The sequence below is a fragment of the Notolabrus celidotus genome, chromosome 11, assembly GCF_009762535.1.
Source record: "Notolabrus celidotus isolate fNotCel1 chromosome 11, fNotCel1.pri, whole genome shotgun sequence".
NCBI lineage: Eukaryota > Metazoa > Chordata > Actinopteri > Labriformes > Labridae > Notolabrus > Notolabrus celidotus.
Window position 1 is genome coordinate 9,810,320 of NC_048282.1, and position 16,821 is coordinate 9,827,140.

A 16,821-nucleotide genomic window follows, 5' to 3' on the forward strand; every position below is an offset into this window, starting at 1 on the left:
CAAGAGAAAATTATCTAAAGAAGACTAACTTCTCCTGCTTGATAACTTACTTCTCAAAGCCAAACTTTACCAGCGGGTGTGCATTTGGCCTAATGGCTAAATTGAGCACCCATAAAGCAGTTGGCCCAGGTTTGATTCCAGCCTGTGGCCCCTTTCCAACATGTCATTCCCACTCACTCTCTTTCCCAGTTTCAAGCGCTACCCACTGTCCTCCCCTGTCTAATAATGGGGCAAAAGCCCACAAAAATATAACTTAAAAAAATGTAGTATAAAGAAATAAACAATGTTGAGGCTGATAATCTCATTTTACTCTGCAGGTCACGAAGAGGCATCACTATGAGAGGAAGTCTATTTCAGAATCAGTTCAAATCCCTTACTGTGCCTTTAAATTTTGGTGAACTAAGTATAGGAAAAAAAAAAAACTTCTCACATCCAGGCCAACACGGTACATATTATAATAATTTGTTTTTTTTTGACTACTCTTGCATTGAACTAATCTGACTTTTATTAAGACATTGAGAAGAGTTTCAAAACGTAACTCTTAAATTTCTTTACATATATCCATCCATTATCTTGACTGCTTATCCTGTTTGGGGTCATGTTTTTGGATTGTGGGAGAAAGGCAACCGCCCGACGGGGGGGATTTGAACCAGGAACCTTCTAGCTGTGTGGCAACTACGCAACTCACTGCATCACTGTGCAGCCCTCTTCACATCTAAAGACATCTTATTCACAGATTTCAAGATTCTGCAAAGACTGGGTTTGCAAAGCTTTAACTACCTTTATTCACCATCATTCTTCCTGGTCAAAATTTAAGGAAGAAAAAACATTAATGCAGCAGCGTTAGCATCATGAGGGAGGACCAATCTTGTTCGGAGCAAAAAAGACAAACATCAAACGTTTTGCATCTTTGGTTGTTTTTATTGTAAATATAGTTTATGTAAGAACAAAAGCAAATATATAAGATTTAAAGCAACTCATTCTTTGTGAAGTGTTTACAGAGCACATAACATACTCATCACGTCTTTCATTATACTGTATTGCTATTAGCACCTGACAAAGTGGCTGTGCAAGTCAAGAAAAGGTGATAGTCTTCGTTCTATGGATGTTTTATAAAACCTTTTAGAGCATGTTGTTCTCGTGTCGTGTAAAAACCTGACAAAAAGTAAGTTACCACATTTCCACCATATATATGAATTATCATGTTACATATTTACATATTTAAAAAAATCTTTCACAATCAAAGAAATCACTACAAGAATATTTTACGTCTCCTTTCTTATGTACAAAGTATTTACATACATTCATTGGCTCATATGTGACATCCATTCAGAAAAGCCTTTTCACTCATTGTATGGAAGGAATGCCTGACACACAATAACACACACCTCGTCTCGTTCAGGTGATCTGTATCAAACACTTGCAGGGTTTGTCAATCATTGTAGCAAATCAAACATTTCCAAAACTCAATGCAAGGTCAAACAATAACATCCCTTTCTTAAACCATTCGAACGCTGAACGTCGTCCATGGAGCCGCGACTCTTTGGCACCAGAAACCATCTTTGGACTCTGTGCAGAGTTTTGTGACTTTTTTTTTGGCTTAATTGAGCAAAGATTCAGAATTATGCACACAAGAGAAATCTGTCCAGACATGTTTGATATAACAGGCAACGCGCACTGTTCCCTTACAGTACAACACGAAGGCTTCTCATTGTATGGCGAGAGATCTGATATGTTCAAGAGCAGGGACTTAACTTTGATAAAAACTCAAAGAGATTTAAAAATGTTCCAGTTAATTTTGTTCTTTGATGTGTTACGATTAAAGTCTCTACAGATGGGCAACAAGTACAAAAAAATTCCAGTTAAATTTGATCTGCAAACATTAAATTAAATCATTAGTGAAAGGAAGAGGCAAACAAACTGGACTTGGCAAGAATAGAGGCTTCACTGGGAGCTAATATTGAGCCATGGCTCTGCAAGAAAGGTAAAGCAAAGCTATTTAGCTTTTGAAAGAAGCAGTAGCACATTAGTTATCTTACACATTAAAATGTAAATTCATCCAGTACACTTAGATGTTTGGCTGCTACCAACTTATTCAATCAAGTATGAGCAGAAGCTTATGGTGGATAAAAAAACGTGTTAATAGTAACGGCTGTTCAATCCAGCAGAATTTTGCAATCTTATCCCAATATAGGGGGTCACAATTTGATGCATTTTTATATCGTCAGCAAGGTAACAAGTTCCACCTTTTTGAGCTCGACTGTGTGCTTTTGTTTGAGTAAAAACTACCAATTTGCGCTTACTCTTTCCTGTCCCTGCTTATATTTTTAGGTTGTAGTGATTATTAGCTGGAGAAAGATTCCAGCCCTGGGTTGCACCAGCTGAGCATATATTCAAATGTAGCCTAATTTGAACGTAACTTCTACTTTAAGGCAGAGTTTACACGCTGCTTATGTTTTAGAGGTTACACCAGCTGAGATAGTTCCAACACCAGTATAAGTTACATTTAAGCTACGTCTTAAATCTTACAACTAGCTCTGAGGTGGTGTACGGCAGAATGACCATTTGTCGCAAGTCCCGACAAATATCTATAAAGTACTAATGTCCCAGGTTTAACCAACTGAATGCTTTGTCAGGTTTTACATACCTTTAAGTCTGTTAACTGGAGTTTAAGGAGGTTATTTTCAGCTGTTAGCCTCTTTAGAGGCAATCAGACATGGGAGTCAGCACTAAAACTAGCATTCCATGAAGAAGATCTTCCCCTGATCGGCCAGATGAGGATGGAAAAAGTCATTTCAATATTTTGGATAATTTGAATGAAAGATGAACCTTATGTCTGCATGGTGCAACAAACAATGAAACAACTTAAGGTACAAACTAACAAGTTATGGTTTGGTGTGGACCCTGCACTCTAACTTAAGGCGCAGCTTTAACAGGCCACAGGGGTTTAAAACAGCACACAGGCATTGATTTTCCAACAATTAAGTGTTTTTGAGGATCGTTATGGAATCACAAAACACAATTATGTGATTCTTAAGTGTATTGATATCTTCTTACATCCCTACTTTTCAGAAAAAATTACATAGGCTTACTTTAATATATATATTCTGGTGATCTTGTGATAGCTTTCCACTTTGAAAAGGTAACTGTGATTGTGATTTGGCAAGAGCAGAGGCAAGACATGTTATATATTCCAAACTCATTCCCAGGCCTTCCATTGTGCGTTAAAATTTCCACCTCTTGTATAATTTTTCACAGCAGTGACACTCAGTTAATAAAGTGACATGAAGACAGAGCAGATACTTTTGTAAAAACGTATCGATGGGGCTTGAAATATTTTGTAGGACATTAAAGAAAGTAGCTGCAGCACCAAATTTTGGTGTGATTTTAAAAAGGCCAAATAACAGCATGTTGACCAGATGTGAAAAGGTGGGTCCAGTCACAACAAAAACAGCCATATCTGATTTACTTGACAACAAAAATGTTTTGTTTTCAGTGATAATTACGCCTGAAATGACACGACTTGAGCTTTGTTCTCATATTTGAGGTTATGAGAGTTTTTTTTTCCTGTAATGGCACTGAAAGGCGACAAAAACATCATAAATCCCGAGCTAAAGGAATGTACATCAGTTACTCTGTCTGTCTGTCGGGACCGAATTAAGCCAAGTCCCCAAACAATTAAAGTTAAGCCATTAAAAGTGATGACTAATGAAGGAAACACTTTTGATAGAGCAGATCCCTTAAGTGATGCATCTTGTGTTGTTATAAGGCTTTTTACTCCAACAACCATTAAACACATCTCAAAGTGTAAAAATACTCTGAATAGCAAATCTTTCTTCAATAATAATAAAAAAGATTTGAAACAAAAATATACAAGAAGCTTATTCCCCCTCTGAGGGTGTTGTGTCAAGTAACAGTTTTACAGTCTTTTCCTCCCCACCCAATAAATTATCACAGTACCATGAACGTACGTCAGGCGTACTTATTTGAACACAAACACACACAAGTCCCACACAGACTCCTTTTGAAGGTGTTTGGACTTTCACCCCTCAGCCTCCTCTGTCCTTCGTCATACACACACACAAACACACACCGTCACAGCCCCCTCCCCTGCGAACTCTCCGCTTAGCGTCAGTCTGTCAGAGCGGGGTCACAGGAGTCAGTTTGCAGAGCGTCCTGTCCTGCTGCTTCGTGGAAAGCGATGGACTTTGAGGTGTTTCGACAGGTGATCGCTGCGGGCAAACTTCTTCTCGCAGACAATGCACTGGTACGGTTTTACTCCAGAGTGGGAGCGCCGATGTCGGGACAGCTCATCGGACCGGGAGAACCTGCCGAGAGGAAGCACAGATTTAGATTCATTAAACTTTACTGAATATTAAGCATCTCTTTTATTCTGCTCTTGGTCTTAGTAGTTTGGTGTTTCATATCTGTCAAAGTCAAGAAAAAACTGAAATGAAATAAAGAAAATGAGACGACCCCTCTGCCATTTTGTACTATGATTAAACCAAACCCTCTCTTTGTTTGGAGCACTTCCAATATAAAAATAACCAAATAACACACACGCTATGCCAGGCTGTTTTATATGAGTGTAATCTGAGAGGTGTGATATGTATATTGCCCTGCGTCTCCTCTGTGAAGTTTAAGAGCCGATCCATATTTAGCTTCACACACGAGGAGTGAAAATCCAAGCTCAGTCTATTCCTGTCCGCCTCTGCTCCGGTCTCTATGGGCTGCAGCCAGCTTGGGTACTATGACAGTGAAGGGTTAAGTGGATGATAGAGTCATGTCTGCTGTGCTGCTGTATGTGTGTGTGTGTATACATATTAGTAAAGCTGTTAAGTTCAAAATAATCTGTAGCACAGATTGATTTCCCCAAGCTTTTTCAGTAGTAGGAAACAGCAGCAGATTCAAAGCATGAAGGCGATAATTCACTGAGATGCAAAAACGTCACTGTCAGTTATTTCTAACCATTTCCACTCCAGAAGTGGATTACGCAACCAGCCTATTCATCATTTTAATGGCTCTGTAATAAAAAGAAGATAACAGACAGAGCTTGTAAAGCTAAGCCGAGCAATATTAAAAGCAAAGAACCTGAAAACAAACACTCCAACAGGAGGAGTCATTGGGCTGACTGTTTATAGCTGAGATCTTGTTAACCTGCATCCTCACAGTCAAGTTTGATTTGGCCCGATACCAAGCAACAGGGAGGATGTGTTCGTATCTTTGTTTAGTGTGTCAGCATATTACCTTCTGATAATTATCTGAGGCCGCATCAGGTCATAAAGGAAGGACTCAACAAATCACAAACTGAGGTTTGCTCTACAAAGAAGATTAGTGGTCATCAGTTTCTGAGATCAGTACACAGGAAGTTGGGGGACTGACTAGAAGTTGTTACAGTGCACACATTCATGCTAAACTCATAAATACGACAGGTAACAACAGCTTTCCCGAGTAAAGCTGTAACTTTTTAGAGATACCGCTGGTGGCAGGCTGCAGTAGAAGTCATACAGCCTGCCTTCTCCATGTGAACAGATGGAACATGGGTCAAACTATGAAATTAAAATACATGTCAACTGAATTTTCTTCAAGCATGCTGTTGGTTCATTTATCAGTTTTGTTTTCGTTAGTTATTTGATATCTAAAAGAGGGGATGTGACTTCCTGATCGACAGCTATGTTGACAAACCCGAGCTCCTGCATCAGAGTAGAGGAGGAGCAGTGAGAGAAACATAACAAACACAAACACAAGAGTCACTGAACTCCCCGCTAGCATGCGTGTTTGCTTCAAACCGACACGAGAGTCTGTTCTGCTGTGGACTGGACCGACCTGAGCGACCTCTGTTGTTTTATTGATAAGTTAAATGTGTGTTTTGGTTAGTGATCTGGGTGTTACATCAGTCCCCCGGCTCCACCTGCCAGATCACTCTTTGTACAAGCGTTGGCTCCACCAGCACATTATGTCAACACTCAGTGAGGTGGTATGTTGGCTTCACTTTTCACAACAGGAGGAGATGGAGGCGTGCTGTCCATCTAAAAGCTTAAAGCTCAAACGAAGAACTATCAGTTTCAGTTGTTTTTGGCGCCTCCTGTGGACGAAGCAGTACTCCTTAACTCCTTGCTTGTATTCTCCTGCACATGCTGAAGAATTATGTCAGCCTTCTGTCTTTAAAAGTCAAACATATCGCGCATTAGGAATCTTTGCAGTGGGAAATGTGCACAAAGGCTGTTCCTACAGCGTCCCATAACTTACTTTCTCTGCACCTACCACGCAACAATGGTTACAAGCATTTAAAATGACCTTAGGGAAAGAATCAGTCCTCTTTCTGATGGTCTGGTCTGCTTTTACAGGGACACATTGAGGCATCCACATTATTATCAGTCTGTTTGATCACTAGATAAAAACATTTCACAGGAGGTTTAAAGACATTTGTTGGCAGTAAATGCTGCAAAAGTAGATACAACACAACACTGACTACTAATACTCAAATATTTGTATGCATTGTCCTGCATAATGCACTAACACACATCCCTCTGTGCGTGCTGAATCCAAAATGAACAAGCACAAAGAAAAACAACAAGATCTGCACACCAGGAAGCTCACATTGAAGGGTTTATTTGGCTCAACGAGAGACTTGCACACTTGAGGGAAGCTAAACAAGCTGAAAACACTATTATTACCATGTTACGCTCATGGTTTGGACTTTGACTTTGTTTTTTAAACAGGCTAGCTCTTAGTTGTGTCTAGTGGATGCCCGACAGGTAACGCACGGTTTGATTTTAGCTCAAAGCTGCTGAAAACACGGCCAATGAGACCTGAGGGACTGATTCAAAACAGTAAAAAGTTGCAGTCCAAAGTAGTCATCTGAAAACCACCGTCACACGGTTAGTAACATTAACATTAAACCTGATCAAACATAAACAACATGTTCTCTACAGCAGACAACCGCAGCCTGGAGGCTAGTCGTCATTTTGTTTTCTTTAAATCTACAAAGCAAAGAGACGTTTCATTAATGAGATAAAAATCAGAAGCCATCCGTCTCTCTCTGTGTTCTGAACTCAATGTGCCGGCACGTTTGTTGCTTGCGCTCATCTGTGTTTTCTGCACATGCACACATTGCACCCTAAAGCTGTTCTATCATGGCTTCAAGCTGGGGCACGACAGAAACCATGTACAGCTATTCTAATGACTCAAACTGGGCTTGAGACCAAACACAACACGCTGCACCAGGGGGGATCTTTCAGCAGTACATGCATTAAGGACTTATGGAAATAGACAGCCTGATTGTTCTTCAAACCCACTTTTTCAGAAAGGCTGATCACGTGCCAGTCCTCTTTCACAGCCCCTCCACGTCTGTCTTTCTCAAACTCATGCACTCTCTCTTGCTCTAGCTCTTCCGCTGTTTCTCTTTCTGCTAATCTAACTTGTACATTCTCCCTTCGAGGTCACTGAGTTCATAACTTTGAGGGTGGAGGGCACTTTTGATGATGAGTTTTGAGTGTTTTTTAAATGGAGTTGTGTGGTTTTTAGAGCCTGGAGTCCCCGGGGCGGCTTGGCTCGGCCTCAGCTCCACACATAGTACACATATTAGTGTGAACGCTGTGGGAAACACAGATGCAGGCTTTGTTCTAGCTTGTCTTTAGACTCTGTTCTGCAGCCAACAGGTTATAGTAAAAACAGGCGAGGAAGGTGGGGCGGTTTTGTCGGTTCCACACCTGCAAGATTACAGTAACAGAGAAATTGGCAAAGAGCTGTACTGTACAGAGTTTAATCTGTCATCTTTTATTCCCTCAACTTGATTTGTTATGTTTATCACGTCAGATTAAAGTCCTCTGTGTCTCTTGTCACTGTGTTTATGAGTTGCTCAATTTCAGCTCAGTGTAAGATGTGAGGATTATCACATTACAGCATGACAGCGTTATAATCAGGGACAGAAGTTACATGCAAGGCTTTTTACATGCAACCATAAAAACTTCTCTTGACTGAGAAGCAGGATCCAATTCCAGAGTTTGTTGTTTGACAAGACACTGAATCTTCTCCCGCTGCACAGAGGCAGTTTTCTAGATGACCGCAAACTCGCTGACCTCTCTGTAGAGGGTCTGAGGATAATAAGATCGCAGTCCCAGAGGAGAATCAATAACATATGTGCACAACAGTCTTTTCTACACTGAATAGCTGAAGTGGAGAACGTCGAGGAACAAATACTTGCAGAGTTAAATCAGAGCTGGGCGATATTGAAAAATATGTTATCACGATAACATTTTTCATATCAGCCAATATTGATAATTATCACGATAAATATCAAATCATTATTTCATTTAAATTTGACAACAGATTTTTGCCCCTGAGTGAATGTGGAAGATGTTTTTTTAGCTTGTATCTGTATTTAGTTTTCTGATAAGCCTCTTGAATCCCTCATTTCTGACGGTGCTAACAGGAAGCAGGTCTTTAATGTAAGATGAGACTTTTGTGAAGTTTTAGTTTGTAGATTCTTGTTTTTGGGACCACCACCTTGACAACGAGATGCTGCATCTCAAGGGGCTATCCTTTACAAATAAGTTACAATTTTTTCTCAGATTGAGGTAATTTTATTTAAATTTACAACAAACATCTTTAAGCCCACATACCTCTCACTCTGCAACATGATTGGCTGTTCAATGCTGTCGTCTTATTCTGTTTAATGTTGGTTGGCAAATAGTGTTTAAGACACATTAGCGCCCTCTCCGTTTCCAGTGGTTGGGGGTTCTAAGTTAAATACAAGACTTAAGAGGGATCTGCACTTTACTTCACTTACTTCAAACATACTTTTTAACTTGAACATCTGAACCTTGCACAGCTTCCTACCATCAAGATTGGCTTTAAATTAAATTGACGGGATAATAATGCATGCAAGACATACTTTATTAATCCCCAAGGGTAAATTCTCTGTGATTAAACATGCAACAAAAACACACACACACATGGGGAAACAGGATCCTATAGACGTTCACTAACAGAGAGATGTCAGAGTAAGAGAGCTGCACTCTAACAGGAGCCTTGCTCAAGGGCACCTTGGCAGTGCCCAATAAGTGAACTGGCTCTACTTCAGAATCCAGAGCCAACTTCAACACTTAGGACTGAAATGAGACCTGGAACTGGGAAAGAGTGAGCTACTGCTGTTAATGTTTAGTGGAAAAATATCCAACAGGAGTTTCCTGGCTATGACAGAAGCTCAAAAGCCAGACGGATCATTAGTTAAACTTCATCTTGTTTGTCCACCATCCAGCATGTTCTGTAGGTAAAATCTCAGCTCACATCAAAATCCAGTCTCTTAAAAGCAACGGGCATCAGGAGGGGCTGCCAGCTGAGCTACCATTACCAGCCTGAGCTCAGTTTACCTCTCTTAAGAGGACTTAATCAAGAGACCACTTCTCTACAGAGGTCTACTCCTCTCCAAAACAAACAACCAGGTAACTAACTAGACAACAGCGACTAACACAATATTTGTTGCAAGTTAAGCTTGTTTCTCTCCTTAGTAACTTGGCTTAAATCCTTTATCTAGTTCATAATAAAGTTACAAACAACCAGAATCTAACAAGTGACCATGATGGGTCTTAAGTTGGAAGGAAGTTGATCTTTATGGCTTTAAAGTCCAAACTTAAGAGTGTAAACTGACCACCTTATGTCCCTTTTACTTTGTCATTGTGATCGGTTGTTAGATCCCTCTAAAAATATCACAAGTTTGAGATGTTATCGACAATAGCTACTACTTAATCCTGTATCAAGCAGGTTTAATGCCCATCCCTTATAAAGCAGTCGGTGGATAGTCAGGTAAGTGTTCCCTCTTTGCCTGTCAGTGGATCTAAATCTATCTTTGACTGCTCTGTCATCACCAAACAACATAGCTTTGTCGTGACGATGAAAGCATCAGCTGACAAGGACAACAAGACGCTGTCCCGGTGACAGATGTCGAGTACACACACGTCACAGTGTGCAGCAAACTGTTTGGGTTTGAGCCCAGCCATCAAACGCTCAGTCACCGTGCAGGTCAGAGCTACAAAAATACTGCATGCCCATGTGTGTGTGATGGCTGCATGTGTGCCTTTAAGTGTTAACATGTGACTGTGTGTGTGTGTGTGTGTGTGCATCAGGATCTGTACATGAGCACAACCATAAACTGCAGCCAGGGAGGCGGAGAGTAATGATAGTTTGGCACAGGGAGACATACGACTTTCACTGAGTTATACGTCGGAGTTCAGCCAATGAAATACCGCTCATCTCTACTTCAGAGGAGGCCAACACATGCATCTACTCTAAGGTTACAAAGGGTAAGAGATGCCCGACTGCGAAATCAACTCCATTTCCTGGCTCAGAGGGAGAGGAGCAGGGAAAGGGCAACAGTATTATACAGTACACTGCTGCTGTCATATAAAGACTGAAGGAGTGTGCCTTTGCGAGGACTCTGGGAGTCATTTCATTAGCTCAGTAAAAGGAAGAACTAAAAGAATGTAAGAGCCAGACATAAAAAAGAGAGTCTTTATCCTGCAATTCCTTAGTGAAGTCAAGATCCACAGAACAAAATCTAAATGTTGTAAAGATGGCTGCAATTTGGTACCAGACGTTTAAAAACATAGTCAAAAGGAGTGTTTTGAATTCTAACAATGGAGTCCAAATACCCAGGAAAAGAAATACAGTGCAGACTATGTGGAACAAGCTGCAACCACTCAAGGAGACCGATTTTAGAAAAATGCTGGTTCACAAACACATTGCCAAAACATGAGTATTTCATTAAATGCAGCAGAATCATCATCAGCAGCAGCAGCTTTACATGGCTTCTGAAAGCAATGAACGCAAAACCCTCTAACACTCTGATTCTTACCTAATATGGGGAAATAATGTGATTTAGTTGAGGCAGCATCAAAAGTAGCATCCAATTTCTTGTTTCAACCTGTTTGTCCAAATAACTAAAAATTACATAATATTCTTACATACCAAGTACTTGGGTGTCTTTGCAGACATAATGCATGTGGTGCATTATGCAGGTGCAGTGCAGTTGGCTCAAAGAGGCTGATAAAGAACTGGCCAAGTCAAACTTGTATGTCTCTTTAAATGTCCTTTGTTGGCACATGTGCACCACTCATCTCTCTAATCTGCATGCTCAGTCTGATGCATAATGAACATCTGCACAGTTCCAACTTTTAAAAAGGTTTAATATCCAATTATTTGACTTATTTCTGCTTTATATGTTAACTGTCCTTTAAATGCAGCGTCAGGTTTTCTTCATGTTTTGGTTTTAATGAAGCCACTGTAGAATAGTTTAAAGTATCATGTGTCTGAAAGTTGAAATAGAAATAAACTTGACTTTCATGCCAAAGCCTTGAACAAATTGTGACCTCACCCTTAAACTCATTACAATTATTTCACCTTTCAAATAACGCTTGCCTCTCTTTCAACATAACTTAACCCTACCTTCATCCATTTGTGTAATGCACACACACACACACACACACACACACACACACACACACACACACACGGACACACACACACACGTAAGGCTTAATGTGCACCGTTAGCCAATCACTGTGTGCATAGGGGTGGAATCCATTGACCAACAGGTCAAGAGTTGGCATTTGTACTTTGGATACGAGAGTTGAAATGAGGACTGCCTCACTCAGATGAAAACGGCTGAAAGAACAGAAACATGTTTTTTACACACGTTTGCAGCAAATGATTTTAAAAAATGTGTCATGGATTGAGAAGTAATTCTGTGTATCCTGTGGGCTTGTGTGCAGTGAAAACTTTGAACTTGATTAAATCCAGTGTATCTGCGCTGCATTAATGGGTGCAGACAGAGAGCAAACAAGTGGAACAACTAGCAGGGGGCAAAGTCTGCCTGCAGAACACTTGAAACGCTTCTCTATCTAATCTACAACTTTACCATGGTACAAAAACACACAGATTGTGGAGGCAAAAAGGCTAACGTAGGAGAAAGCAAATGAGAACTGAAGTTTGATGGGCCCCAAAGCTGAGCCCGCTTGATCCTCTTATTCTATATCAAATACATATCTATGATCAAAGTAGATCTCCCTTTCTCCAGAGACTCTTGGAATAATGTGTTAAAAGTTGAATATCTTCTGACAAGTTGTATCCCTCAGAGGAGATTTAAACAAACAAACAATAAAACAGCTCCATCCAATCACACTTGATGATTTAAAGAGTGTCCCAGTCCTGTCTTATCAGTAACAACCCAACAATAAAGAGCAACTCTACATCCCATCAAAGTCACACATTGAGACAAGTCAATTATCAACAGTGTTAGTATATCACACCACAGCGGAAGTTTATGTCCTTGATAACTGTATCTCTAAGAGTAGATAAACATATAGAACTCTTAACCCTGTAAGTGCATTGAGCCGTGCTATTAATGCAGTTATACATCTCCATTAACTCAACCTTTGCTCAGATTGAGGTGCATTGTGTGCAAGGTCTTTAGATGCAAATAGATTCGGAGCTATATGCACACATTGTCCAGATTTGTCTCTTCACACATGTGGCACATTGTCTGCAGAGCACATTCTTATCAATTGGAATCGTTCCAGTTGGTTTTGGCGAGGGTTTTCACCTGGCAAGAGCATGCAAAGTGACGAGGAGGGCTTGAGTAACCATGCCTGTTATGTATTGATATTACTCTGACATGTATGGGGACATTTTTGCAATGCAAACAGGCCACTGAGGCTGTCAGCAAAACTCTTATACGGCTACAACACACCCACTCTCTCACTGTGTGTGCTCCAACAACCTGCTGCGTTCACAAATTGGATCAATTAGACGTTAAATAGACTCGTACTAGGTGGCAGGTCAGAGTTGTTTCAATGACCAGGTTAAAAGATTAAAACAATTGAGTTTGCACATGCAACCCCTCCGCACATCTTCAGTAGTGCAGTGAATGTGTAAAATGGGCTTAAGTCCACAGGTAGCATGAATGTTCAGATATAGCTATAGTTTATCCTCAACTTCCTGTTTGGTGTCAGCTCCCTCTATCAACTTATTGACTTTATGAATTATCCTGTCTTAAATATAAACACTGTGTTTTGCTCACCTCCATCCACAACCGGGCCATGTGCAGGCGAAGGGTTTCTCCCCCGTGTGCCTCCTCAGGTGGGCTTTAAGGTGGCTGCTCTTGGTGTACATCTTATTGCAGCCAGGAAAAGAGCACTTGTGCATTTTGATAAGGTCTGCAACTGCACTCTTCTGGTACCTCTGACCTCCAGCAAGGACCCCTGATGAGGAACCCCCGACCAACCCACCGTCTCCAAGTCCAAGGGGCTTGGCAGCAATGGGCACCGGTGCTATCCGCACAAATTTGGGCGAAGCAGTGATTCCATTTTTGCCAGCATTAGCAACATTAGCCGGAGAGAGCAGCTGAGGCACTAAAGCAAAGGTCTGCCCCTGGATGTTGACCAGGAGTTGGGCGATTTTGATATCCGGCTGGGCCAGCGTTGTCTGTGATTCAGTTTTTGGGGTGACAGCGTCTGCAATGGCACTAGGGTTGGGCTCTTGTTTGATCTGTACTGGCTGGATCTGAAGGATAACAGGCACACTGGGAGAAGGACTGGGACCTTCTGAAGAGGCCGGCAGTGAACCACAGTCCTCCTGTTTGATCCCATCAACTCTACCACTTGTAGAGCTCAAACTAGCTATACAACTAACATCCACTGTTGATGATGGGCAGTCCATGTCGGATGCATTGTGTGTGTGTTTGGTCTCTGAGTAGGAGGGAAGAGGAGAATGAGCCACAGGCACAGTCTGATCTGAGTTTTGTGGCACTGATATGAATTCTCCTGTGAAAGTCCTCGAACTTTCCGCCTCAGTATCCTCTGATGTTTGCGACATCGCCTCATCGCTCCCCTCCTCGTCTTTCTCCATTGCCACCACCATATTCTCCTCCAAGAACTCCTCAATCTCCTCCAGGGTTGGCTGAAAAAGAAGTGCTGCAGGATCCTGTAGCTCATCCAGGAACACAGGGAACTCGTAACAGTCCTCTTTGGCCTGCTGCTGAAGGAGACTCAGCCGCTGCTCCCTCTTTGAGTCCCAGGCCAGCCCCATTGGTAAAAGAGGGACAGATGAGGAGGAAGATGAGGTTGGGGAGGACAGGGAAAGAGAGGAGGAAGAATGAGAGTTGCTACTAACAGAGGCTTGTGAGAGAAGGAGGTCCAGCAGACTGTCCTGACTCTCTCCTCCTGAGGAGCTGCAGCTTTCACTGCTCCTGCTGCTCCTGCTTTCGTAGCTGGAGCTGAGAACGTGGCGTAACGTTGGTGAGGATGATTCTGGGCTGGAGCAGAGGGAGGAACGAGGGCTGGAGGAGTCACTGAGGTCATCCTCAGAGAGACGAGGGGAGGAGGACAGGGTCAGCCCTTCGTAAGGGTGGTGGTGGTGGTGGTGGTGGTGGTAGATGCCTGTGTCAGTCACCATGATGCCCAGCGTCACGCCACCATTGGTGTGATGACTCAGGCAGTTGTAGTCGGACCCTGGTGAGTTGGTGTAACACAGGAAGGTCTCCTCACCAAGTGGCAAATGATCCACCATTCCTGTGCGGATGAATGGCAGCTGGACTCTGCTCTGAAGATCAATTTGTTCTGCTGAAGATAGATGATTTAAAAGGAAGAATTTCAACCTGCAAAAGACAAATGAAAGAATATTTTAGTTCAGAAATACACTTAATTCAGAAATGTCTGTTGACACTACTGACTGTTGTTTGTTTCATTTGATTTTAAATCTAACTTCATGATTAAAAGGTTCTCGTACTGAGGCGGTCGAACAGAGTACGACAGCACAGTTTTACTCTCAGTGGTCAGTTTGACTGGCAGTTAATGTTTTACCACAGATCGCTGAGGTTTATGTAAAAGATTTAAAGACAGCGTCCTTGAAAATGTTTCTTATGTGTTGGTCTCCTTGCACGACCTGCTGCTTGTTTTAAAGGTCTGCAGATGATAGCGCTTCAAAAGGAAAGTTCACCATGTGTGAAGGAAGGGGAATTTGAAGAGTGTGAGTGAGCGTGTGCATGTGTGTATGTGAGTGTGTGTGGACGTTGCAGCTGCTGGTTCAGACTTCAAGCTGACCATGTGGAATCAGGGGTTCCCATTTCTCACCATGACTATCATTAAAGCCACATGTTTCTGCTGTCATTAAATGAGTTTCTATTTATTTCACTGCAGTGGTCCTGAAAGCAGCTGAGCCTGACCAATAAAACAATTGTAATGTTACATAACTTACAGAGACACACATTTGTTAATAAACTTCAAGAAATTAAACTTTACCTTCCTGCAGAGGAGGATGCACAAATATAGAAAGGATTAACAATGTTTTGCATCGCAGAAAACACAGAAAACCATCAGATTTCACAGAGATGATGCATGAATGATTTAGAATTTATATTCATCAACCTTGAATAATGGAACATGTCTAAATTTAAATGGATGAAATGTTATGAGACGTCGTCTCAAATGCATTAACCTAAGTGACTTATGATGCGTAAAAAGGGCGATAAAACCGTGTTTGAACCTCAAAGGGCTTCAAACGGAGACTGAAAACAGGATGAATGTGCGCCCTCTTCCGTAGAGCTCAAAAGCTGCCCTGTGAAAACAACCCCACATAGAGATTGCAGGTGAACTCCGAGAAAATCAACAGATTCATGTGATTATTGACTTTGAGTTAGACTATCAGAACTAGAGGTAGAGTACAATGAAGTGTATGCAATTTAGGATCTGACGCCAAAATTTGACTCAGATAGATTATGATTATGAGATATCATCACATGACATCGAGTGCTGGGTCTGCTGCAGCGGTGCCCACTGCCCAGGCGATACCTCATGGAAAAAGTTTGGGAAGGCAGATTCAGAATACCTTAGCCAAGTCTTAAGTCATTTGCCCTAGAGTAACCCTGCCATCTCGAAACACAAGAAAGGCTTTAACCGCGCGGTGCGTTCCTGGTTTCTGCTGCATGATCTAAAATCAGTCAGTTTGAGCTTTTATGGCATGTTTGACTGCAGACTGCGACAGCTGTTTACAGAAAAAAAATGTAAAACATTTTCCAGCTCCTTTATGTGTCAAACCAAGAATGCCGCACATGCCTTGAGTTCTGTTGGGATTTTAAAGAGGCTTTGTAATGTCAGAGCAGCTTCACAATGCACATCGTGTCTCGTATATGCATCCTTGTAGCACACGGATACCAAATGCCTCTCCATTTACTCAGCAGAGCCACGCTTTCAACCACACTCCTGAGTGACAAACAGAAAACCCACAGCCCACTTCAACTACCACTTTCCCTTCTACTGTGAAACCTCAACCAGTGCCTTACTCAAAATGCACTCACCTGTATTTGTGAGAAATCCAAAATCCCGATCCGCCGCGCTGAGCGCTCTACAATGAGAGTAGCTGTCAATGCGTAATAGCGCGTAATGGCAGTATACCTCCAAGACTCGGGCTTTGCATAGCTTGTGCGCCTCCGCACACACACCACTTCTATCTACACATACACTATCACTCACTCTCTCCAGAGGGCTGTCGGCTCGCTTAACCTGTCACATGATCAGAGCTGGGTATGTTATAGCAGGCAAATTAGGGGGGTCGGCTCATGAAGGCTCGCCTGCTCGGCGCGCCGTAATTGGTTCTCCTTACAGAGAGGCTGGCCTCAAAGTCTGGCTTCAGTGCAGAGAGGGAGTGTGTATTTGTGTGGTGTGTGTGTGTGGTGTGTGTGTGTGGTGTGTGTGTGTGTGTGTGTGTGTGTGTGTGTGTGTCTGACAAGATCTTTAAATCACTTTCATGCCCCCATAACAATGAACA

At 41.9% G+C, this 16,821-nt stretch overlaps 1 protein-coding gene across 1 annotated transcript; it reads right to left on the bottom strand.

Annotated features, from left to right (window-relative positions):
- Positions 1-900: 900 nt before the first annotated feature.
- On the bottom strand, positions 901-16,553 carry LOC117821126 (Krueppel-like factor 15). Its single transcript, XM_034695195.1, has 3 exons — positions 16,352-16,553; positions 13,079-14,653; positions 901-4,328 (listed from the first exon to the last, which is right to left on the bottom strand). The coding sequence occupies exons 2-3, from the start codon at positions 14,563-14,565 to the stop codon at positions 4,160-4,162; spliced, it is 1,656 nt and encodes a 551-aa protein (XP_034551086.1). The 5' UTR covers positions 14,566-14,653; positions 16,352-16,553; the 3' UTR covers positions 901-4,159.
- Between the last annotated feature and the right edge of the window lie 268 nt (positions 16,554-16,821).

Excerpts from the sequence above, each read along its gene's own strand:
- LOC117821126 (XM_034695195.1), bottom strand. The coding sequence starts at position 14,565 with ATGGTGGATCATTTGCCACTTGGTGAGGAGACCTTCCTGTGTTACACC. Across the intron at positions 4,329-13,078 it reads TGGCCCGGTTGTGGATGGAG|GTTCTCCCGGTCCGATGAGC; the intron begins GTGAGCAAAACA and ends TCCTCTCGGCAG.